This window comes from Jaculus jaculus, chromosome 16, assembly GCF_020740685.1.
Source record: "Jaculus jaculus isolate mJacJac1 chromosome 16, mJacJac1.mat.Y.cur, whole genome shotgun sequence".
Lineage (NCBI taxonomy): Eukaryota > Metazoa > Chordata > Mammalia > Rodentia > Dipodidae > Jaculus > Jaculus jaculus.
The window spans coordinates 69,901,575-69,927,141 of NC_059117.1; the positions used below are offsets into that span (position 1 = coordinate 69,901,575).

At 44.3% G+C, this 25,567-nt stretch overlaps 1 protein-coding gene and 1 long non-coding RNA gene across 5 annotated transcripts in view; one reads left to right on the forward strand and one right to left on the reverse strand.

Annotated features, from left to right (window-relative positions):
* The window catches only part of Fhit (fragile histidine triad diadenosine triphosphatase), a 1,635,415-nt gene extending 1,619,967 nt beyond the window's left edge, over nt 1-15,448 (forward strand). For all 4 annotated transcript variants that reach the window (XM_045135946.1, XM_045135948.1, XM_045135947.1 and 1 more), the window contains one exon: nt 15,179-15,448. In XM_045135946.1, coding sequence (XP_044991881.1) covers nt 15,179-15,184 — 6 coding nt within the window. In that variant the 3' untranslated portion in view covers nt 15,185-15,448. The remainder of the gene's footprint in view (nt 1-15,178) is intronic.
* Nucleotides 1-25,567, reverse strand: part of LOC123455315 — a 213,767-nt gene that overhangs the window by 4,529 nt on the left and 183,671 nt on the right. The window lies entirely within an intron of this gene.

Here is a 25,567-nt window from a genome sequence, read left to right on the forward strand (position 1 = left end):
GAAGGGGGAGGGATTTCTTGAGAACACTTGAGGTTAACATGAAGTAAGGCTATGAAGATTCACAGCTAATGTATACTCACTTCACCTAACCTGCTGCCTCCAATGTCCCCTCTGCCACCTCTTATATGGTGATGGCTCCCTGCTTGGACCTTATCAGTCAAGCTAGTGTGTAGCATGCTCAACCAGGATTATCAATGCAGGACACACAAGCAAAGCATCTCTAGAGTATATGCCTTCTCTGATCCAAAAGGTAGTTATATAGTAAGCAGTGAACACAGTATGTGTCTTGTTAATTAAAGTTCCTCCCCCAGTGACAGGATTGAGCTAAGGACAGAGAATTTTGGAAATTAAAATGTCCCAGCAGAATAATTGGTAAAATGAGACCTTAGTCTTAACATCTGTAATATACCATCTCTTCTTCATTCTCTTCGTCCCCTTAGAGGGGAAGTGTTGCAGAAGCCATTCAATGTCAATAATGAGGATCAAACTGCATTTTCTTGAATTCAGCTCCTTCCAGAGGCAAACACCTATTGTCGCCTCCATTCTTGGACCCACTGCCCTGGCTATTTTCTTTCAGTATTTCCATCTCTTGGCCTTATCATTGAGCAAACATTGTCACAGCATCAGAGGCTCCATGCGAATAGTCGAGAACCATGACTGACAACTGTGGTGGCGATCGTGCCTCTTCTCAAACAAATGCCCGAGGCAGGAGAACCTGTGCTTTCCATACAACTTTCTTTGAAATGAAAGAACTGATAAAAAAAAGAACATCATAGTTCTAGAAAAGCTACTTCGCATCCTCTCCCCAGCCCTCATGCTGAGAAGGGATCAATCATTGGCCTTAAGCACCTGGTCCTAGATGAAAGCCCATGATCTCTCTAGTCTTATCTGAGCTGTCTGCCATTTTGGTTTTTACTTCTCAATGGAAATGTTTAATAAAACTCCCCGTCAACATGAAATTTACTGTCTGGATTTTTGTGGCACAGTCTTGCCAGAGCTCGGAGTGGCCTCAAATTCACAGCCATCCTCCTACCCTTTGCCTCCCAAGTGCTGGGATTAAAGGCATGGACCACCACACCTGGCTATAACTCTCTGAATTGCTGAACAAATTGTAATAATGAACAAAACATGTCACTTACACCCTAGGGTTATCAGAAAGACAACCAAAACAACAGGGGAAACCATTATACCACTATTACAGATCCATTATTTTCCCTACAATTTATTTTAAAGGTGATAAATTATAGGTATGGTTAGGTCAGCTGAAGTTAAATAGTTATTAAAAGACTAAAATGTATACAGGGGAGATATTTTCAGACTAAGAAGAAAAATAAATGGTGTGACTTGCCCTTCTATTACTAACACATCAAATAATTTAACTTAAACTTTGTGCTAAAGAAATTGCAGAGTAATTTTTAGGTACATGGGAGCCATTTCAATCAAACTAAAGTCTCTCTCGCCTTTTCTGTGCTAGCCGTGTTTGGCAAACTTCTCAGATTCTAAGCTGAAAAGAATAAACAACTCGTTCTGTTCTTATCGGACCCAGGATGGAACTGAGTGACACAATTGTGCTGGACTATGATATCTCATAAAACAAAACCATGGGTAAAACTACGCCGGAGCAAGTAGCTTTCTATTCTATATTTGTAATTTTTTTTTTTTTATCACTGACTAATCACTAAGAAATTTCCTCTTTGTGCCCCAAATTATATAACCTTACAAACTTATGTCCCACTAATAATGTAAAGAATTTGAGGTGACGTCAGGTAAAATCCCTGAGCCTTTAGAGCCCGGCACTCAGGCTTTGACATGTCGACATGATTAAATTTTCTGATTATCCACTCTAGCTCTGTGCTCCTCAGTTTCCCCTAATGTGTTCAAGTAAAAAAAAAAAAAAAAAACTGCACAGAAATTTTAAAAATGTTAGAGATAACAAAACAGCAAAAACCTAGGTAGCCAAGCGGAGATGGGATGACAGAGAGCTGAGGCCAGGATTTGGCATTATTTTTTCACTAAAGGCATCAATGACCAAACACATGATAAACCTTCTCTCCTGGGTAGAAAGTCAAAGGACCGCAGAACCATATGGCCCTGGACTAAGACTGTGCCAAATGTAATCCAGCCCTCATACCAATCCCAGAGCACAAATTAAAAGGAATCCCAAACTTTCTACCCAGTGGATTCCTAGAAGAAGATAATACCAAGTAAAGATCTTAAATTATTGCTATAATTTGTTTCATAATAGAATACCCAGCAAGTAATTGAATGTGTGTGTGTGTGTGTGTGTGCACCTAAGCAAAACACATGAAGGGAGAGGTTGCTCTGATCTAAATGTTGTATCAGGCCCATCACATGGAGTTAAGGGCAGGATACGTGTATTACATGATACCACACGTCTCACTGTGGATTTCTTCTCAGAAGGAGTACAGTGAGAATACGGAAAGATGGTGTCTGTCTTCCAAAAAAGAAAAGCAGCTGTCCTTACTACATCTAGATGTTAGTCTTCCCCTACCCTATGGTACTGTGTGACCATTTCTTGAGTTAACAAAGAAAGCACCACATACAAAATAGCAGCATAGTTTACAAATAAGGATGTAAGGTAATTTTTTAAAATTTTAGCACAGTGTGGGGGCCTTCAAAAAAGTGACACATAATTAGAAAAAGACTCAAGAAGAAATTCTAAAAGTGAAAAAGTACAATAACCTGCTGAAAGGATTTAGCATTATATTTTTATCATAGCCAAGAAAATAGTCAACTCAAATGACTTGTGAAGACATGTGAGGTAAAAGAGGGAAGATGGAAAGTATGGTAGAGAGATATAGTACATATTTCTCCATAGGGAGAAAAAAATTCAATGGAAATTAGCTACCCAGCTATATACATCAATGTTGGCGGCGAATTCCTTCAGGTTAGAAGTTGTCAATGAATTAAAGTGAAATAAACACACTTTAAAAAAAAAAAAAAACGGCTAAGGAATTCACAACCACCAACAGACTCACACTAAAGGAATTATAAAGAAGAAGCAATAAAAGAGAATTTAGAAAGTATTTGGAACTGGATGAAGCAAAGTAAATGTGTTCAGAGAGTAACTGGCCTTAAATTATGACTTAAATGTATTTATTGTGGAAAAATAATGGCTTGAGATGTATTATACTAATCATTTTTCTGGACTTGTTAGAAAGAAAACCACAAAGTTAGACAAAAGGAGATAATAAAGATAAATAAATAGTACAATGAAAAATGTATAATAAAAAGACCAAGTGAGACCAGCTATAGGCTCTTTGAAATGAGAGAAACCCCAGGAGCCATTGTCAGACAGCAAAAAGGCAGACTTCTCTATCCACAGTGCAGTCACTGAAAAGAGCGATGATTTCAGAATACATTTGAAATTTTTGATTAAATAGCCATGTTTGTAGAAAACATGATTTACTCAAACTTACACCTGATAAAAGAATGAATAATCTGATAATGATTATGGAAGTTGAATTTGCATAAAAACCTTTCCATAGCCGGGCGTGGTGGCGCACACCTTTAAACCAAGCACTCAGGAAGCAGAGGTAGGAGGATCACTGTGAGTTCAAGGCCACCCTGAGGTTACATAGTGAATTCTGGGTCAGCCTGGGCTAGAGTGAGGCCCTACCTTGAAAAAAACCAAAAAAAAAAAAAACCCCAAAACAAAAAGCTTTCCAAGTAACACATGGTAAGATCCAAACTTATTTGTTAGCGTGTTTTATCATTCAACGTAGCAATAAGAGAAAATCTTATCAAATTCCACAAGAGCACAAAGGAGAAAGAAAGACAAAAAGGTTCTTTCATTACCCCATTTGGTGCATGGGTTACCCAGCAAATATATGTAGTGAGGCTCGTGCAGAAGAGAAATCTACAGGCTCAGCACACGTAGGAGCAGACAGCACGGTCCTGTCCTGGGCGATATGAGACAGAGGAACGGCAAACATAAATTCTGCATTGCATAATGGTCACCATTCACTTTGTTTCACACTAGTTCATCAAATAATGTCTTTTCCCAGATTAGCCAAAGGAAATTGCTGGGGTCATCTGATCAGATATAGACCAGCTTATTGATCAAATTAATGGAAACTCTTAAGTGAGGATGAAATGTTAAACATTATCCATTTGGGATTGAAAATGATGTCATGATAGCCACTGGCAGCAATTACATGTCACAGTGTGCTCCAGGCCCCCGTCAGCGCACCATGATCGAGAGGCAGGATTTATGCACAGACTGACGATTTACACAGAGAACGCAAGAAAATACGTGGATTGTTACCTATTCTTAGAATTAGTGCATTTTAAAAGGTCTCTAAATATACCATTGAGTGGAATTTTTAGTTTAGTATTTTAAAATCAACATCAGACATCAAGGAATAAAGACATATAATCGAAGTAGAAAATGGTAAAGAGAAGTGTAATTAAGAGCATTAAAGAGACGAGTGACTCAATTTGGACTATAAATTAAATGTGATGCAGACCAATCCCATAGTTTGGTTTCAGTGAAAGTTGACCATCAAATGCATATAGCAATGTAGCCAGGAATCTCGTGAAACAGCTAGATTAAAAGTATTAATACAAGATACCAAGACTTATTTATTACAAAGCCGTAAGAGTTAAGGGAACATGGTATTGGTATAGGTAAGCTCATGGAACAAATTAGAGATCATGATTCATGAACAAATGATATGATAGAGATCTAAGTAAAGAAAATCTTGGGGGAAATTGCTCAGTGGTTAAGGCTCCTGCCTGCAAAGCCTAACAGTGGGGGACTGATTCCCAGTACTCACATGAGGCCCTGATCTACCCATTTTCTCTCTCTGCTTGCAAATAAATAAATAAAATATTAAAAAAGGAAAATCTTACAAAAAGTTCAGGGAACATTGGCTATCCAAATAGAAAATTAATAACATTAAGCCCTACCTCATATAGGTAAAAGATTTTTGAAGGTACATTATAATTCAGAATGTGAGATATCAAGCTTTTGACAGTAATTTAGCAGAATATAAAGACAATTGTACTATAGGAGAGAATTTAACAACCACACAAGAATCACTATTATAAGAAAGATTAATATATTGAAATGCCTTCACATTAACAACTTCTGTTGATCAAACAGTACTACCAAGAGCTGAAAGGACAAGGCACTGCGTGGACGAGGGATTTGCTACTGACAGAATAGACAGAGGAGGAGCACCCATGAGAAACAAAATGCTGACCACCTATAGAAAATGCAAAATGAGTCACACAGAAATTTGACAAGAATGGATATTGTAATGGCCCATAATTTTCAGTCAGAGGGGAATGTAACTTAAAGCACACACAGTTGTCTTTGCCTCTGCCCCGTAGTCAGGTGGTTCCTTCAACCAGCTGCATCAAGTGTTTGCGAAAACCGTGAAGCAACAGAGCCCTATAAAGAACGCACACTGTGGCTGTGTTCACACCAAGGCCAGAAACAGACCGACTACATCATGGCAAGATTAGGAGGAAAGCAATCTCCACAAGTCAGGCCAATGACAAGTCCTTGTGAGTTAGGCAGGAAGCGGAGGGCAGAAAGGGACTGGCAGTGTTCCATTCCTTGCCATGGGTGGCAGAAGGCTGTTCACTTATATTAACTTCATAAGACATATCATGTGTATGTTCGGTATGTTTCATGTATAAGATAAATGAAAAGATACTCTTGAAACATAACATGGGACCAAAGGGGGAGATTGACTTGAATGTATGGTCTAGTGGCTGGCTGGACTTTTAATTATTGCATTGTAGGCAAAAATAAAAAAAAATGTAATTGCATATAGTATTCAGAGACACAGTGCTAGACTATCAGAAAGTGAACAATGGAGGCCAGTAGACATTTGTGTTCTGAAAGAATTATTACTGCTAATAATTAGAGAGAGAGTGGGCCTGTAGGCATTGCAAACTTAACTCCAGATGCGTGTACTACCTTGTGCCTCTGGCTTATGTAGGTTCTGGGAAGTTGAACCTCAGTCTTTATGCAAACGCCATAACTGCTAAGCCATCTCCAGCCCATAGCAGCACTAATTCTGAATAATGAGAGTGGGTACTATGTATACCAAGCCTTTATACACTTAATCTGAAATCTGCCAACTCTAGTCTTGCCTGGATTCCAGAAATGGAGACAACTATATCATGCACCAAAGGACTTTCTGGAAATCAAAGGTTTTAATCCAGGCATATGTTTTTGGAGCCCATCTTTACACTTTGCCCCATGATTGGTGCTTTTTGATACAGAAATATCTTCCCCTGGATGAGTTCTAGCTAGCTAGAGGTAGGAGTTATGCAGTGAGGTGGAAATGTAAGACACACTCTTGCTTGGGGTGGAGAGATGGCTCAGTGGTTAAGGTATTTACCTGCAAAGCCAAAGTATCCCAGTTCAATTCTCCAGGAGCCACATAAGCCAGATGCCCAAGTGGGCACATGTGTCGAGAGGCCCTGGCACAATAATTCTTTCTCTCTAATAAATAAAATACATCTTAAAGCAAGGTACACTCTTGCTTCAGCAATGTCACAAAGCTAGCACTTGATGACCCGCGAGCTGGAGGCTCTGTTGGAGAAACAGGGCTGTCACAGCCTCTCTCGACTATGTGCCTGAATGCTCGACATCACAGGGAGTAACTCCTTGGACCATAGTGCATTCACTACTGAGTTCTTGAGTCACCAAGGTTTGCCGAGACCCTCCAGAAGGTCAAAACCCTCTTTCTGCAGAGGAAATACTAACAGTCTGCCATTAGGTCTTAGATTTGAAAACATCTAGAAAGCAGAAAAGAGGACGGAGGGAAGTAGATGTTTGGAATGACCAGTTTCATTCAAAGAGCCCAGTTCTGGAATGGAGCCCTGGACTGGCCAGAGTCCTTTCCTCCTGGGTGTGATATTAGCATAGCTTAAGGAGTCCTCAAGTGGAGTATTGACCATCACAGACATCATCGCTTTCATCACTGAGAGAAACCAGAGGCAGGAAAATCCACCCCGTGAGAAGAAAGTTCAGGTCAGAGGTCAGTTTGTCACTTCCTTTTAGGTAATTCTGACATTGGGTCACCTTACTTGTCAAAAGCACCCTTGGCTATACCAAAGGCATTAGGCCATTTCCCCCTCTCTTCTGGGGATGACTTTAACCTTGGTATTCCATAATACAATCAGTTATGAGTTGCTGAGATAAACCCTGTTTTAAGATTAATTTGCAAGCAGTGTACAGTCACACCAGCTCCCCTTGCCTCTGCGAACGAACTCTAGACCCATGCATCACTTTGTGTATCTGGCTTTACGTGGGTAATGGAGAATCGAACCTGGTTGTAAGACTTCACAAGCAAGCACCTTTAACTGCTGAGCCATCTCTCCAGCCTTGAGGTCACATCTTAAGCCGGGTACTGTGGGGGGCAGCAGGGGAAGCAATCCCTGCTCTAGTAATAGCTGATGCAGTAAGACAGGCTCCTTTTCCTTGTCACGTACTTGACTTTGTGTCAATCATGTCCTACCCGCCTTCCGCCTTCTCCAGGAGCCACGTCACGGTCTAGGATTAGTCAATCAATTTTAATGAGTATTTAAGAGAATTTTAGAATAGTAGGGGTCAGCATGTAAGATGACAGCTCATGTAATAATTAAGCATTCAAAGAGCCCAACTGAGGAGTCTCTTTCCACCGGCAGACAGCTTAAGGTCAAGAAGGTCTATGAAAACCGGCAGATCATTTTTGTTCCTTTAAGACAGCAGAAGTGGCTTTGAATGTAATTAGCTGATACTCTTACTGATTTTGCCATGCTAAACTCTACATCCTGTCCCAGTGAGACCTGCAGAAAAGCTCTGGCATTCTGAGCTGCACCTGGATGGCAGGGGAGGGCCTTGAGTAACCCGTGATGTTGTGCACCTCGTCTTCTTTCTGGAAATGAGCAGCCTGACTGACAGGTGCAGGCAAGAGCGCGTTCCGTAAGCAGGTCTGCCTGGTCCTTGGAGCTCCGGGCTGCGAGAGCCACGGCCCCTCCTCATCCTGTCTCTCGGTAGCTCTGCCAGGTTCTACAGCCATCAGTTTGTAATAAGGATTTTGCACAATGTTGTAAATGAGCCTTTATCTCTGACGCTCCTATCAAAGTTGGGTTTGCTACTCACCCCTTCCCAAGAATCTGCGCTCTATGAGGACTGTTATAAGGGTCTTGTATATAGTTTGTTTTGACCTCCTTCATCTTCTAACAGAACTCAATGGAAATTAAAAAATAATGCAAGAATTTAAAAGAATGACATTTCCTGTGAAACCTGATTGCCCTCATATTTTTAAATATATTTTTTTCTATTTATAGAGAGAATGGGCATGCCAGGGCCTCTAGCCACATGTTCCACTTGTGGATTAGGCTTTACATGTGTACTGGGGAATCAAATCCGGTCTAAAGGATTTGTAAGCAAGCACCTTTAACCACTGAGCCATCTCTCCGGCCCTGAACCTATGACTGTTTATCAAAGTCATGACCCTCCACCACACTTTGCACAGCAGCTCCAGATAAGTCCCGTGAGTGCTTACAGGCCACAGTAAAGAGCTTCGCACAGGCCCCATGTCATGGCCTATGCTGACCCACACTGGCCACTGCCCTTATCATTCTTGTCCCCTTCTCCCTCCATTCAGGATGTGTGTGACTCAAATGTTACCTTTAGAAAGGACTTCCTTTACCTTCCTAAAGACTACAGTTGTATCCCTATTTCCCTTAATCCTGACCATCATCTTTCTCATGAGGAGCCTCGAAGAGGAGAGAAGGTGGATTATTGGCTGTGCTTCTTGTCTCCGGCTCCCTACCCCCGCCCGCCACAGATGGACTTTAACGAACAGGAGGTCATTCATGCCTTTTTACTGGGCACATTTATATGAACCTTTATATGCTAGGGTGTAGGGGAGATGTCCCGCAGGAAAAAAAAAAACAAAACACTCAGGTACCACATGTAAGCCATCAACGACCCCTTCCAGGAGTCCCTGCAGAGAACAGGCAGATTTTGAGTGTTTGGGGACAGGCCCGGAGATTACACACCACTGTAGTTGTAAAGAGGAGACTTGGTGAAACCGTTCTACAGCTCCCCTCTCCCTCTGCAGTTCCAAGGGGACCATGACTAGCTCAGACCTACACAGTAAAGCAAAGAAACACCTAGACATACAACAGCCTCTCCTTTAACGTGACCACTTCCCCAGAGATGCCCTGGACGAGGTTTCGTTCTAGAGCCAGCATCTCAGGGACAGCAGGTAGGCTGGAATAGTCTCCATTCCTGCTTTCGCTCTGTCTCTGCACCAGTTTCCAGCCCTGGATCTTTTGACCCCAAGTGGCACTAAATCATAACTCAGGCCAGCCCACTTTTCAGTAGTGGGTAGATTACAATTTATCTGACCACCAGTTTCATTCTTAGCATACTGTATGTAAGGGTGCTTTTTATATTATGTATATAATTTCATATTATATTGTATAAATACACATACACACACAAGCAGAGAGTATAAACATGCACCATTTTGGCAACTGGCTTCATAGGAGCACTGGGGAATTGAACCCAGGCCATCAGACTTTGCAAGCCCCTAATTTAAGGCTGAGCCATCTCCCAGCCCTATATTGTTTTTCATAGAAAGTCTAAGGATTTGTTTGTATACTTATCTGGTCATATACCAGGACCATAATTTCCCTTATGCCAAAACCTTTTAAATGGTAAAGAAGAAAGGGGGGGGGAAGTTACTGTCAACCAATTAGGGTTTTAGAAGTGCTGAATTCTGACAAATTTGCCATATGATGATTCTTGAGTGTGTACCAACAATCCTCCAGCAAATGTGCCTTCTATTCAACTCCAGAGTTATACATACTCCACACACAAGTGCCATTAATTAAATAACACACTCAGCAAACTCTCAGAGCCATTAATTACCAAAGGTAGCCTGCTCCATGCTTGCCTCTAAATTGGATTTTAACAGAAGAGCATGGGTTAGAGAGAAGGAATGGGCTCGAGGAAGGTCACATCAAAGGCACCCCAAGAAGAAGCTGTCACGAGAGAGTAAATGACACAGCCTGTAAACCTGAGCTTTTTCTTGGGCCCTGTGCAGCGGGTGAAGGAAGGGGAAGGGTCTTCCATTGTCAGGACTGTCTCAAAAATCAGTTGCTCTCATGAAAGACAAGTGCATATTAAGCAACCCTTTTTCATCGTGACGGGGTTTCAGGGGAGAGGAAGAGCTGTTCTTCTTCAGCTCAGTGGAAAAGAGAAGGCGTTAGGAAGAGACCCGCTGGGTTACATAGATCCCTCAGCGAGGTGACTGGAAACAGGGCCAGCAGCCTTTCCATCTGCGGCGGGTGACTGCAAGCGCCCACAAAGCAGCACGAGGCGTCCGGCCGTCGGCCCTCCCTGTCCAGCCTCCTCATCCCACCCCTAATTCAGAGCACGTGTCGTTTCGTTCGCAGAGGGGACGAGCCAGAGGGCTTCTGGGTACATCACCGAGAGCTCCAACCTATGGAATTCTTAAAGGCTTATTTTGTCCATTCATGACAAAATTGAGGGGCTGGGAAGACAGCTCAGTAAGGAATGAACTTGATTTCTAAGCAGTTGGACCTGAGGCTGATCCCTAGTGCCCACAAAAAGAATGGCAAGCATTGGTATATGCCTGCGGTCCTCGTACTAAAGAGGTGAAGGCGGGCTCGTGGCCTGACAGTCTAGCCTATTTGGTGAGCTCCAGTCCAATGGGAAACTCGGGCTCAAAAGAAAAAAAAAAAAAAAGTTGAATGGAATTCCTGAGCATGACAGCCAAGGTGTCCTCGGGCCTCCACCTGCACGCAGAAAAGAGAGAAAACTGGACAAGGCCTCGTCTGTGGTCACTCTGTAGTGACAACTGTAGGTGAGCCCCAATCTTGCCAGCGAGCAGACCTCTGCAATGGGCTTCCTCATTGGCCTGGCCATGTGGTGTCCAAAACTACTTCCTGTGCCCCCGAGGACTGGGGATTGGACCCTGTTAAATACGAAGTAGCTCGTTAGCATCTTCTCATCCCACAAAGTTATGTGATTAGACACATGTGCCACATTCCATGGAATAGAAGTTTGGAGGGAGACAACAGGCTGGGAAGCTGCCCTGCTGTCTGGGTTTCTGGCCAGCAAACTTGGGGTAGCCCCTTCCTCTTTCTAGATGGAAGTGTAATTGTATTACCTCAGAGATTCTCGTCACTGTGGCCCTCTAGTCCTGGTCATTTCTCCCTCGGTTTCTCCGTTAGCATCAGCTATAGCAAAGAGCTGAGGAGCTGAGGTCAGGGGTGCTGGCCTATAGAAAATTGCTCACCTTGTTTTTGGTGTAAGCAGAATGACTTTCTGCAGCAGAACTACCCCACTAGCCTGCTAAGAACTAAGGCAATTTACTTCTAAAAGAAGAGAGTTAAGGAGAATTTCTTCTTCAGTTTCTCAGGGCTGTGCTATTGTCAAACGGGGTTGATTTTAAGACCATTTGTCAAATAAAAAAATTTTTAAAAATCACTAAAAGGGCTAGAGAGAGATCTTAGTGGTTAAGGTGCTTGGCTGTGAAGTGTAAGGACCCAGGTTTGATTGCCCAGGACCCACATAAGCCAGATGCACATAGTGGATGGAGACCGTGGCTCACCCATTCTCTCCATATATAAAATGAGTAAAAAAAAAAAAAAAATCACTAAACCCACTTATGTCAGCCACATTATGAGTCCTCATGAGGAAGATAACACTAGTTCCGTCCATGTGAGTGAGGGGAACCAGGAGGAAATAGACTTAGACCTTGTTCCCATCAAGTTCAAAGCAACAGCTCCCTTCCATAGGCCTAGGCCTGTTTCAGGTCAATTTCTGGGTGTGGAGGGCAGCAGGCATGTGGTTTCCAGCTTGGACAATGCCAACCACAGAACCACTTCTCTAAAAGCACAAGAGGACCACATGGATCCGGTGGTCCTAAATATTCCTTTTACACTCATCAGTGATACCGCCTGTGGGCAGCTTCCCTACAGAAGACAGGAAACATCATGATCTTTCTGCTTTGAAGCAGGAGGCCCTCTTCCTTGGGCACAGAGAACAACTAGATTAGGAGAGAAAAGCCTTCTTCATGCACACACTGAAGTCTGTAAGGAGTTTGACGAACATTGCCATTTGGATCTACAATGCCCTCTAAAAGCCTATGTGTTAGAGACTTGGTGCCTACGCCGACATTATAGGGAGGTTTTGGGTTCATTATGTGTCATCCCCTCAAAGGTCACTGTGAGCTCTTCCTCTTTTTATACTTTGCTTCCTGGCCACAAGATAAACAGTTTTGAGCAACCATGTGCCATGTGGTGGGGGGCCAACTGGTCATGGACTAACCATCCAGAACAGAAAGCCAAAAGAAGGCTCTCCTGTTCAGAAATTGTTTATCTTAGGAACTTGTTACAGTAACGGGAAATTGACTAACACAAAAACTCTCCTACATTCCTACATTGAAGAGGAAGTCGGGCCTTTGGCAGGGCCCCAACAGGATCTATGGTTTTACCTGATTTCCATTAAATCATACAATAAAGCAAAACCAACTACAAGTTTCAGGAGAGAAGAATAGGAAAGTTACTGTGTTCTTTAGTGAAATTTTTCTTAAAACATCTTCCATCAGACACAGTCATCAGACACATTTCCTTTCTAAACTCAAGGCTTCCCTAGCCTCAGGTAACAAACAAAACAGAACCTCTGCTGTCCTTCCCTAGCCTGGAGAATAGTCTCTTACAGTGAGCTGAGAATACCATCTGTCATTTCTCATGTGGGTTCTTGTGGGGGAGGGGAGAAATTAACCTGCCCCTGTGTCTATTAAGGATTTGCAATTCGGAAGCACCAGTCAGACTGGGCGAGGGTGGCCCGTGCCTCACTGGGAATGAAGTGTTCTGTCCCAATGTGGTGGCCCGAGCTTTGATAGATCCATTCACTTCCTCACACTCTCCTAGGGGGCTTGAATGCAAGTTTGTAAATCCTGTATGTAGTTGGCATGCCTTGGTAACACCAAACAGTCACACCATCATTTCTAGATGAAAGAGGGCATCCTGTATGTGGAATCCACAGACAATGTGGAGATGAGCACATCTTCCTGAGGCCCACTCGTCCCTGGCTGCAACGATGACAGTAACAGTGCCAGTCATGCAATGAGCAAGTGTTACCAAGCGCTGGGCATAGCTGCAGGTGCCTTCTGTGACACCCTGCGCCCAGTTCTCCCATCAGCCCCCACTCACTGTGCAACTCTTGACCAGAGACACAGAGCCAGTAAACTCATTTACAACTTCTCTCCTCAAGCCAGATGGGTCCAACCCATTGCTCTGGCATGAATGTTCCACTCTATCTCACCTGGGCCTCCAGGACAAATGAGGGAATGTAACTAACGTAGATAAAGCTTCAAGAAGCCAGACAGGCAAGAGGGATGAGCTCTAGATGCACCCAGAGTCACCTGACAGCTGTCCTGGAGATTCGATAATTATAGGGCTGCACTGGGAAAGGCAGGTGTGGGGAGAGTCATGGGCTGTGACATTCAAAAGACCCCCAGATGAAGCCAGGGAAACTTCTAGGCCATCAATCTACCTTAGTCAGGCAACGCAGAGTAAAAGAAAGGGGCCACATCCATTTTCAGACCTGCGCAGGTGCCTCAGACTCAAAGTCAGTAATTGTTCAAGGTCGTGGTGACTGATTGCAAGATGGGTGGCCCTGGGCAGAGCGGCAGATGATCTCTGGTGTGTGGGGATGCGATGGGTCCCTGCTGTGTGGGACGAGCTGGCGGGTATGAAAATCCCACTCGCCACTCCTCAGCTCAGGGCTTCCTGGTATGTATAGTTTAGGAACCAGGGCAACTGACCTCTGATCTAATACCAAAAGGGACCACATGTAGTTCCAAAGGGCTGTCCTGTCTTACACATTTTGTTCCCAATATACAGGAACAATATACTGCTTAGATGCACTGAAACCTTCTTTCACATACTCTGCAAAGTGTGTGCCCTCACCAAGGTGAGTTTATTTTATTTATTTGAGAGAGAAATAATGGGCATGCCAGGGCCTCCAGCCACTGCAAATGAACTCCAGACACATGCTCCACTTTGTGCATCTGGCTTGATGTGGGTACTTGGGAATCCTACTTAGGTCCTTAGTCTTTGCAGGCAAGCCCCTTAACTACTGAGAGGTCTCTCCAGCACCATCACCAGTTTAAATGGACCCATGTGTAGTATGTCTTTGAAGCAAGCAGGGAGCTAGGTTCTCCTACCTCAGCTTTCCAAGTCTCTAACTGCAGACTCATCAGTCCTTTGCAAATAAGATCAGTGAAGTCTCATCTAGAATCTCAAAAGGAGAATTCTGTCTGCACTGCTCAGCAGCATTTCTCAAGATCCCTCCATGTGACACCCATGAGAGCTGCCATAACCGTCTAGCACCCTTTCTTTCCAGCTTCCCCCAAACGTTATGAACTGTAACTCCTGAAGCCTTCATCTCTCCCCTTCCTATCTGTTCCTGGCCACATGCATCTTACAGAGGCCTGGATGGTAAGGCTGGGTTGGAGCTTTGAAATGCTTTTCCACAGTGACCGGGTTGAGATGTAGGCCATGGCTCCACTATACTACCAAAAGATTTTTCTTACCAGCTAAGACTGAAAAGGATTTTCCCCTCACTTTCCTACTTTATGGTCGAAATGTTTAGGCCTAGCCCACATCCTTAAGGGACCTTGGGCGCCGAGGGCTCCTACTTTCATATGAAGGGGCTGAAACAGATCCCTCAGACTCCATGCAGACTGGCTGGGTCAGAGTGTGGAGCCCAGCAATCTCCTTTTAAGATTAGCTGATAGTTATATAGTAAATCATAAGCAATGCCTTCTCACAAACTGGTCTCAGTGGGCTTTATTTATATGTAAGTTTCTATCCATAGCACGGTCTTAAGTGTCCATGCAGCTGACCTTCTGGTGACAATATGGTGATGGGCAAAGGACAAAGAAGATGTGGGGACCCAGAGAGAGAATGCAGGCACTGGCAAGGCTGGGATCCGTTTATTTCACGTAGCGCACCCACGCATCAATATCACCTCTCATAAATGTTAACAGCGATCTAACAGATTAGCAGTAAACAAACTTATATTTTGTTTATTGCCGTGACTCAAAAAAATAATGCTCCAGGTTCTAACTAAATGTCTGTTTTTATGTTCTATCATTTCCAGGCATGAAAGTCACTCAAATCCCAGGGCCTAAGGAAACAGGCCACATTCTCCAGGACTCGGCGGCATTAAGGCGTTATGACATCTGACGATTCTGCAACCTTTTGCAACACATTTTACTGCACTTGTGGAAGCCACTGAGGTCATGTTTCAATCACCATGACTGACAGGCTGACTTCCAAACAATGGCCTCCACAACCCTGCCATGTACTTAGAATAGAGCCTTTTCCAAACTCCCTCTGCCTGGATGAAAATAAAATACTATCTAAAATACTTATCTCACTTAAAAATTGACATTTGGGGGCCTTGGTAAGGCACAACTGGAGGGGTTTCTCTCTTAGAGCTACCGTGTTTCCTGGGAGCCAAAGGTTGGTTAGAAAAGAGAGAAGATTTAGAGAATTTCCATTTGGTAGGGAAGATGATAGAAAAGCTGAGACCCTACCACTGAGAACACGCCCAGTCTTGTCAGATAAGAGAAGCACAGCTACACGACCTTCCTGCTTTTGGGCAGAGGAACAAAGTTAAAAGAGCTTAAGATGGGAAAATTAGCTTCGGGACACAAATAAACATGCAGTAGAGTGCTTTCAGAGTGGACCCGATGTATGGAAAGGGTATAGAAAATGGTGCCAGTACCCAGCCCTTGCCCAGGGCAAAAGGAAAGGTGATGGGAGTGGCTCTTTCCTTAGGAATATTCTTAAGACCCAAGCTAGAGTTTGTAAAGGAAAGCAGAAGCATCTGTAGCAAGGATATAAATAACTGAAAATGGGAGTTTTCTTTTCAACACAAAACTCCCCTTGAGAATCTCCTTTGGCCCAACACTGTCATTAACACACATTGCATTGGTTTTCTGAGACTGCAGAACAAATGATCAGAATCTATTTGGCTCATAGCTACTTGACTCTGTCCCACAGGTCTGGAAGCTTGGCGGGAGAACTACCCATTCTGGTCTCTTGCTACTACTGGCTGGCAATCCACACGGATCTCTGTCTCACATTACTCCTCGTTCCCTCTTTGTTCCCCCACTCTTGTCTTATAAGGACACATGTCAGTGGGTTTAGGGTCATTTGGATATGACAAGATGATCTCACGTGCTCAGTGCCCTTACCTAACATCTACAAAGTCCCTTTTTCTCAAAGCGGTCACATTCACAGATTCCAAGGACTTGACTTGGACCTGTCTTTTAGGGGCAACCATTCAACTTACCATTTAGTGCATGTGGGACTTCAATGTTGCCAGTCTGGTGTAAGCCAGTGGACTGGGTCCAATTCAATGTCATTTTGTTGCCAACATTGTCCTGTTTTCCCTAAAGAAATCCACTAGCAAGGCCTGGCTCTGCCTTCTTGAGAGCTCCCCACCCCAAGTCCTTAAGCCTGGGCTGCTGAGAGTTTTCATAGCCTGAAGCAACACTGTGACCAGCAAATAAAATGCTGGGGGACCAACCTTGAGGGAAGGGGGCACATACCAAGTAACCCTCCCCTGTTCAATGGCGGGTGATTGGTCAGTAAGACAAAAGCCCTAAAAACAATCATTCTTCCATCCCCGCAATCAAACACCTACTACCTCAGGCTCCAATAGCAATTTGGCCAAAATGCCTGGTCCCCACTGGCACAGCTAATTCCATATTTCCCTCACCAGCCCTGAAGCAAGGAAAAACACAAGCACGTCGTCAGGGGGAACAAGTGGTCAAGTCATGCTGCAAAGCTATGAGCAGTCGTGTTTCCCTTTCATCTGTGCAGTTTAAATCCTCCTCACTTCAGCTCTTCCCAGACCTGGCAGGATTTGAAGCTGTTTTGTGTCCCTCAAATGCATACATTGAAACCACATCACCGATGGGACAAGGACTAGGAGGGCACAGCCTCTATAACTCCACAGGGTCTGGAGAGATGGCTCAGCAGTTAGGGCACTTTCCTGCAAAGCTTAGGAACCTGGGTCTGATTCCCCAATGCCCACATAGAGCCAGATGCACAGGGTGGCGCATGTATCTGGGGTTCATTTGCAGTGGCTGAAGGCCCTGGTCTACCTTGTTCTCTCTCTTTCTATTTCTCTGGTTACAAATAAATAAACACAGACGGGGAGATGGCTTAATGCTTAAGGCATTTGCCTGCAAAGCCAAAGGACCAAGTTTTGATTTTCCCAAGATGCACATTAGCCAGATGCACAAGGTGATGCATGCATCTGGAATTCATTTACAGTGGCAAAAGGCCCTGGCATGCCCATTCTCTCTCCTCCCCTTTCTCTCTGTCAAATAAATAAAACTTCAAAAATATATAAAAACCCAAGAAACTACATAGCACCACCTGGCCCCTTTCCACCATGTGAATACACAGGAAGACAGTGTCTTGTATGCACCACATATGGCCCCTCAACAAACACGGAATCTTGTTGAGGCTTATTTTGAACTTCTCACCCTTCAGAACTATGAGAATGAAATTCATGTTATTTTTAAAGACTACTTGGCTTACTGTATTTTGCATAGTCTTTTACATTATTAACAGTATTTATACTAACTGTTGGGACTACTGTCCCACACAGACCCATCTTTAATAACAGACATCCTCCTTGTATCAACAAGGGATATGCAGCTTAGAGAATTTGTGGCTTGCTTTAAAAAATGAGGTGCCGATCAGAAAGTGTGGTGGTGTACAAAACAGTCCCTCCTTCCCCCAAGCCAAGCTATTCCTCACCGGGGGGAGAAGACAGAATGGCAGATAGCCTATGGGAGAACTCTTACAGACTGGGCTTAGTAAGTATGATTACTTCCTCAGAAAATAACTGGGAAACCACAATTTAGGGCACTAAATCTCAGTCTTGCAAGCCAGCTGACTACAAAGAAGCTTCTCAATGGGAAGTTTCTTCATGGCAAACAAAGGATGGGAGAGCAGAGGCTGGATGTCATGTCTTGCCTCAGTAGCTGGGGGATGGCACCAGAGTGAGCTGAGCTCTGGCGAAGGGGAGAGCTGGCTAAAACACTCCTGAGCACAACCTTAGCAACATGCAACATGCAACACACCTCCTCCAGCAGGGCTCCACCTCCCAAATTGCTACCAGCGAGAGCCAAATATTCAACACAAAGCTATGGGAGGCATCTCGTTCATACCACCACACTCCTTGTCAGTTTAAAGGCATTGTTCCAAAGTGCCCTTGGCACGTCCGCCCAGGGGAGCCCTTAGAGCATCACTGGCTCATTCCTGGACTATTTCCACTTGTAAATGTCTAGATGTCCTCCACCTTCCTGACCGTGTGGAAGCAGGTTGAGCTCCTGTGAGCATTCTTTCTAATCACGTAGCTCAGTGTGAATATTTCTAGGTCCTACATCTGGTTCCCAAGGAAGGATCTGGAATAGTTCCTAGACTGAGGAAGAACTCCATGCAGCTGGTCCACAAGGACCTGTTCCCGCATAGGCTGGTCAGGCCTGACTCTCAGCTTTCTGACCCCTTCATGCCTCTTCATTTTCTCTTTCCTTCTTTTAAAAAGTTTTATTATATTTTGTTTTACTTAAGAGAGAGAGAAAGAGGGGGGGGGGGGAGAGAGAGAGAATGGACACGCCAGGGACTCCAGCCATTGCAAAAGAACTCCAGATGCATGCTGTACTTTGTACATCTGGCTTATGTGGGTACTGAGGAATCGAACCTGGGTCCTTAAGCTTTGTAGGCAAGTGCCTTAACTGCTAAGCCATCATTCTAGCCCTCTTTTTCCTTCTTTACTCTCCTTCCCTTTGTGAGATGCTAGAGCACAAGAACAAGTTCGCAAGCCTGGGAGCTGTGGCGCCCACACTTCGGCCTCTGTCTGCATTGCCGCAGAAGAGATGATCACAGCTGACCACGAGCTGCCACTTGCCGTTGTCCGTGCCCTGGAGTGGGGCGGCAGCACACCTTCACTGTTTCCCGTGGCCAGACCTACACCTTGAAAACCACCAACGTCAATGGGTTTTGATTTTACATAACTAGAATTGGTCCCAAGACTGTTTTCCAGGCCCTTGCATTTCACATATTTTAGTCTAGAGGTAATGAACTGCAAGTTAAATCTAATCAGGCCACCCAGGCATCTCCAGTGGGTTTTTTAGAGTTATTTAGCACCACAGAAGTCGTCTTGTCTGGCTAATTAAGTGATTAGTTTAGATCGATAGGAGAACAAAAGCTAAGTAGGGCAGCTGTAGACCTCACTACTAGCGTAATAGCTCGGTGGTACCCTGAGCCGAGACAAGGAGCACTGGTCAAGTTTGGGCATCACTGTGGAAGACATGCCTGGGTCTCTCCTAACGGAGGAGGAGCTCTGCCATGTTGTCGCTGGAACTCAATCAAAAGGACTCTTACAAATGCCCTGCCTGATGGGTGCCATTGACAACGAACTCCAACTAAGAAACAGGTGCCCAGTGACCTTTAGTCCTTTTCTGTCCCCCTTGCCCCCGTGTGTGTGTGTGTGTGTGTGTGTGTGTGTGTGTGTGTGTGTGTGTTATTGTTGTTGTTCGTGTTTGAAGGTAGGGTCTTGCTCTATGCCAGGCTGACCTGGAATTCACTATGTAGTCTCAGGCTGGCCTTGAACTAATGGAGATCCTCCTACCTCTGCTGAGATTAAAAGTGTGTGCCACTACAACCTACTCTTTCTTTTTCGTGTGTGTGTGTATGCGTGTTAATTTAGTGCCCCAGTGAGCTTTTGTACCTTGTAGGATTAGCCTGACTTTACCAGTCTTAAATATAATGATAATAATAATAGTGCTTAATATTCATGGGTGTTCACCATGAATTTTGAGGCTTTTTTTTTCTAGATCCTCTGTATTATGTCAGCTGATCTAAACAAAAACTCTACACATACATTGAATCTTGCCACATTTTACAGATAGAAACATTATAGTGCAAAGAATGGATAACGTGGGCTGTGATACCCCATTGGGAGGAGTCAGACATTGTGCTTGAATCCACAGCATCAATTCAAGCTCTGCGGGAAGTCACACTTTTTGGCTCAGAAGCAAACCCTAGCTGGCTGACACCAACACTCCCTCTCCTGGTGGCCTGCCACTTCTGGGAGCGACCCAGGAGGGCCGCCAGCATGCAATGCTAACGGCTAAGAAGCTAGATTGTTCCTCAGCATCATCATGATAGCTCGGTTTTGTGTATTCATGGGGATCTTTATAAACCAACACAGGGGCCTCTGGCTTCAGGTGAAAGTAGATTTCCTTTGGAATGAGCCCCAAGGAGACGCAGATGCATGATTGCTCCGTGGTACTCTCTCCAACTTCGGACTTCCCAGCCTTCCCCACTCTCTACATTTAGGCAGTAACTACACAGTAATTATACCACCTGCATATTACTTTTCTTTTACAAAATTCTCATTTTTTAACTTATATTTGTTCAGTGAAAAGGAAAGCTCCCATTACCACGGTAATTGAAAACCAGTATCCTTCGCCACAAATAGAAGCAAGCATTGGAGATGAGTGCTATGAAAACGTGAGAATAAAAGTGACCGAATTCTAGAATTCTAGGCAGGTAGTTTTGTCTGCTGCAAGCCTTGTTGGAAGCCCTGTTTGTCACTTTATTATAAAGGGACATTAGCAAGTGTTAGAGAGGTGTTAAAATGCCCTAACACTTTACTCCTTGGGAGTTGCAAGTGGTAGAAAAGTAAATTCTCAGTTGTGACCTGTTTTCTTTTTGTGCACTTTGCTCATAGAACTCCCTAAAATCTACCCATCCCCAGTTTTGTGCCTCCCACCAGGACCAACTGAGACTCAACTGTGAGAAGCCTGCCACCACTGCCTATGCCCCAGAGCCAGCACAAACTCCTCTGCCGCCTGCCACACAACTGGCACATTTGGGAAAAGGGGAAGCTACGCCAGTGAGTAAGGTTGAGGTGCCTCAGGGCAATGGGCAAAATCAAGGACAGAGAGTGGTTACTGCGTCAAAGGGACAGAAGGTGTTTCCGACACTAATAGTGATCACCAAGGCGCCTTCCTTTAAACAGAACGGCCTTTGACGGTGCCTTGCTATGTCCTCTTGTCACTCTGTCCCAAGAATGATTAAGCAGGAAGAAGCACCTGGCAACGTTCGTGTTTTACTGGCATCTGTCAGGGGCCCAACTTCAAGGAGGAAAAACAAATGTACCCTTCTCTCCATATCTACACCCATGCCCATTTAAGAACAAAAACAGAAGGGGAGGGAAGGAAAGACGAAGAAGAAAAGAAAGAGAAGCCCAACAAAGAGGTTTCAGTAATAGGATCTCCACCCCCAGCTTCAAGGTTGCTGGAACATTTCATAGGTTTAGTAACCTGAGATATCTCTGTATTCCTCTCTTCACATACTTTTAACACATGCTCCTATTTTCTGGCTGGGTTGAGCCCCTTTATGGAAATTTATGCTAATATAAGCAATACATATTATAATGAGTTTTAAAAACTAATTGCACAGTCACTTAAAAGGGCAAAAGCAGCAAACCTATTGGAACCATCTTTCTAGAATCTTCAGTGAAGCACATGGACTTTGCCACTGATCAGGGTCTGTGCAGATGACGAAGAGGTGTTGAAACAGCTTCCAAAGAGCAAACCCCATAGCAAGTGCTTTACTTCCACTGCCTAAGTAGTCCAGTGAGAAGAATGCTCATTTTATAGATGAGAAAACTGAGGCTGAGGAGGTTCAGGAACTTGGGCAGCGTCATAGCAACACAGTGACAGAGCTTGGTTCAGCCCCAGGCTTCTCGTGGCAAACTTCTAACCACCACACTTTGCTGAACGCCCGATGAAAATGAACTAAGTATTCGTTACTGTTTCTTTATAATTACACATAATTAATTTTATATAATTAAGGCCACCAGGGAGGCTAATAGAAGCCAAACCTTTCCCCAAGGCTCTATTGACCCAATGTTAGTTTGCAAAACATCTAAGAGCCCGACAGCTTTCTGATATTAAAATCTTTTTTCTTTTCTCTGTGCATATCACCAAGCAACCAACTCATTAACTGCTTCACAACAATGGAGGACACAAGGAATTTGTAGACAGGACTCCTCAGTCACAGGCAACAAAAGTGAAAGTAGACAAAAGGATTCACTGGCACATGCTTTTAGTGCCAGCTCTTGAGAGGCTGAGGCAAGAATGACTGAGTTTCAGGTCAGCCTGAGCTACAGAGTAAAGGCTCTGCCTCAACAAACAAAAACTGGGGCCAGAGATGGACCATCATTTAAAGGTGCTTGCTTGCAAAGCCTGGTGGCCTGAGTTCAATTCCCTGGTATCCATGTAAAGCCAGATACACAAAATGACACATGCATCAGAAGTTTATGTGCAGTGGTAAGGGGCCCTGATATGCCCAGTCAGTCTGCCTTTCTCTCTCATTCTCCAAGTATATAAATGAATATATTTATAAAAAGTAGACCAGTAAGGTCCTATGAAACTGTAAACACTCTACAGAATTCAGAGATCATCATAGAATGGGAAAAAATACTTGCAAGGTGTTTTACCTGGCAAGCATTTATTAACAAGAAATATATCAAGTCACGTGATTAAAAAGGAACCATAGATATCCATAGGCATTTCTTTTTTAAATTTTTTTGTTCATTCTTATTTATTTGAGAGTGACAGAGAGAGAGAGAAAGAGGCAGAGAGAGAGAGAGAGAGACAGAGAGAGAATGGGCACGCCAGGGCTTCCAGCCACTGCAAACGAACTCCAGATGCTTGCGCCTCCTTGTGCATCTGGCTAATGTGGGTCCTGGGGACCCGAACCTCGAACCGGGGTCCTTAGGCTTCACAAGCAAGCACTTAACCACTAAGCAATCTCTCTAGCCCTCCATAGGCATTTCTAAAACAAATAGATATACACATGGCCTACAGGTGCATAAAAACATTCAACATCACTGATCTTCAAGGACCTGCAAACTCAAAACCACAAGGAAATATCACCACATACACCACTAAGATGACTACTGTCAGAAAAAGATAACAGGTGCTGGGGAGGCTGTCTCCTCATGAGGGGCCTTTGCCAAGTAAGTTAGCATAGCCACTCTGGAAAACATTATGGAGATTCAATCACAAAAACTAATAATGGAACTACCATGCAATATAGAAATGTTCCTCCTCATTACATATCCAAAAGCAATGTGAAATCTGTACACGGAAGAAACATCTACATCTCCATGTTTATTTCAACACTATTATACAAGATCAGAAATGGAAACCAAGGGTCCATCAACTAAGAATGGAAAACACAGCATACACACACACACATGCATACCTACCTACCTACCTACATACATACAATGGACTACTATCCAATCACAAAAGAATGGCCCCCTGTCACTTGTGACAACATGGACATGTGATCGTTATGTTACATAAAATAAATCAGGCACAGAAAGACAAGCACTCTATGCTGTGCCTCATATATAGAATCAAAAAGAGCTGATGTCATAAAATTTGAAAGGAGAAAGGAAGTTACCATGAGGCTGGTGTGGTAGTTTGAATGAGCCGCTTCCCCTCCCACCCACCTGGACTCACATGTTTTGGAATACTGGGTCCCTAGCAGGTAGCAGTTTGAGAAGTGGAGCCTTGCTAGGGAGGTGTGCTGGGGTGGGCTTGAGGATGTTATAGCTAGCTTCCCCTTGTAAGAGCTCTGCTCACTCATTCTTTGCTGCCAGCCATTGTGATAAGTTGTCATGGGCAGCCTCACCTCTACCATTCTGTCCCCGCCATGCTAAACTTTCCCCTTGAGACTGTGAGCAACAATAAACCCTTTCCTCCCATCACTTGCCTTTGGCTGGGTGATTTGTCCCAGCAACATGAAGGTAACGGTGACAGCTAAGAATACCAGGGGAGGGATGAGGAAAGTTTCTTCCGTGGGCACTGAGTTATAGTTTGATAACAGCAAGAAAGTCTGGAAGCTTCCATACAGTATGGTGACCATATTTAGCACTTATGCTCTTTACCTTTCAAAGAGCTAGAAGAAAAGATTTTGAAAGTATATGTCATCAGAAATTGAATATTTGGGGAGATAAATAGGGCACATGTGTCATGGCATCCCATAAATAAGTACAAACTATTGTGTGTGTGTGTGTGTGTGTGTGTGAGAGAAACCTATTTCTTCATTATTTAATTAAAAGATATATTTTTTAAAAAAAGAGAGCTGGGGAGATGTCTCAGCAATTAAATATGCTTGCTTGCAGAGCCTGTCAGCCTGGGTTTAATTCTCCACTACCCACATAAGCCAGATACAGAAAGTGGTGCATATGTCTGGAGTTCATTCACAGTCCAAGAGTCCCTGGCACATATCCATACTTTCTCGCTCTCTAATAAATAAACTTGTAATTAAAAAAAATTATTTAGTTATTTGAGAGAGAGAAAATGGGCATTGGACAGAAGCATCCTGCTGGAAGAGGAAGATTTACCCAGAAGCCATGGCTTTTGGCAGGTATATCCCAATATTGGAGTTGCGTCACCCTCCGCTCCCCCAGGGCTCTCTTGGTCAGGAAGGTTCATGAGGTCCCAGAATGAAGGCCAGGAGTCTTGCTTACACACCGAAACCAAACATTATGAACCTGCTGATGAAGACACGAGCTGTGGTCACAGGACACTAAGATGGAAACCATCTATCTACTGGCTACCATGATGCTCAAAAGTGCTGTGCAGCCTACGGGGGGAGGAAAGTCATTAACAGTCTGAACGAGCTGATATTTCATGGGCCAGGTATGGTATGGAGTATCACCCAAGCATTCTCTGGCTTCATGATCATCACCCATCACCTAATGACACATGTGTTGCCGAGGAGGCAGATCAGACCTCGAGACGTTCAGGTGAGGGTCCGTCAGCGCCTCAGGAACATGACAAGGCTGGCGGCAGAGCCCTCTCCGACAGCAGGGCCACCTGAGGAGCGGGTGGAGCTGGAGGAAGAGACAAGGTGGGGGCAGGGGACAAGGGACCCTGGAGGTTCCCTGAGGACTCAGTGTCTGTACGCTCATGTCCTCTGCACACACCACTTGCAGCAACGTCCAGGGGCCCAAGGTCCCCATGCTTTCTGCCCACCTCTGCTAATGCAGAGCCCGTCTCCGAGTACGATTCCAGGGACACCCGCAGCAGATCTCCCCTGTTCCCTGGGATTTGGTTGGATGTGATTCAGAAGCTTGGAGAACAGGAAGAATCCACAGCCTTGCACAACTAGTGATCTGAAAATACTTTTAAGCCTCCACCTTACACGTTCGGACGTCCTAAGTCTCACTTTAATCGTCGACCTCCGATTTCATTTCCTTGGTTAGCTGTGCACAGGGGTCAGAGGAACTTGCCGAAGGAAGGCGTTGCCCCAGCCTGGCCCCGGGCATCTCATTCCATGGATCCGGGAAGCTACACAGTGATAGGCAACCCTGGGAGACTCTGCTTTGGGTGTTAGGACATCACAGGTCATAAAATGCCACTTTAGATCTCTC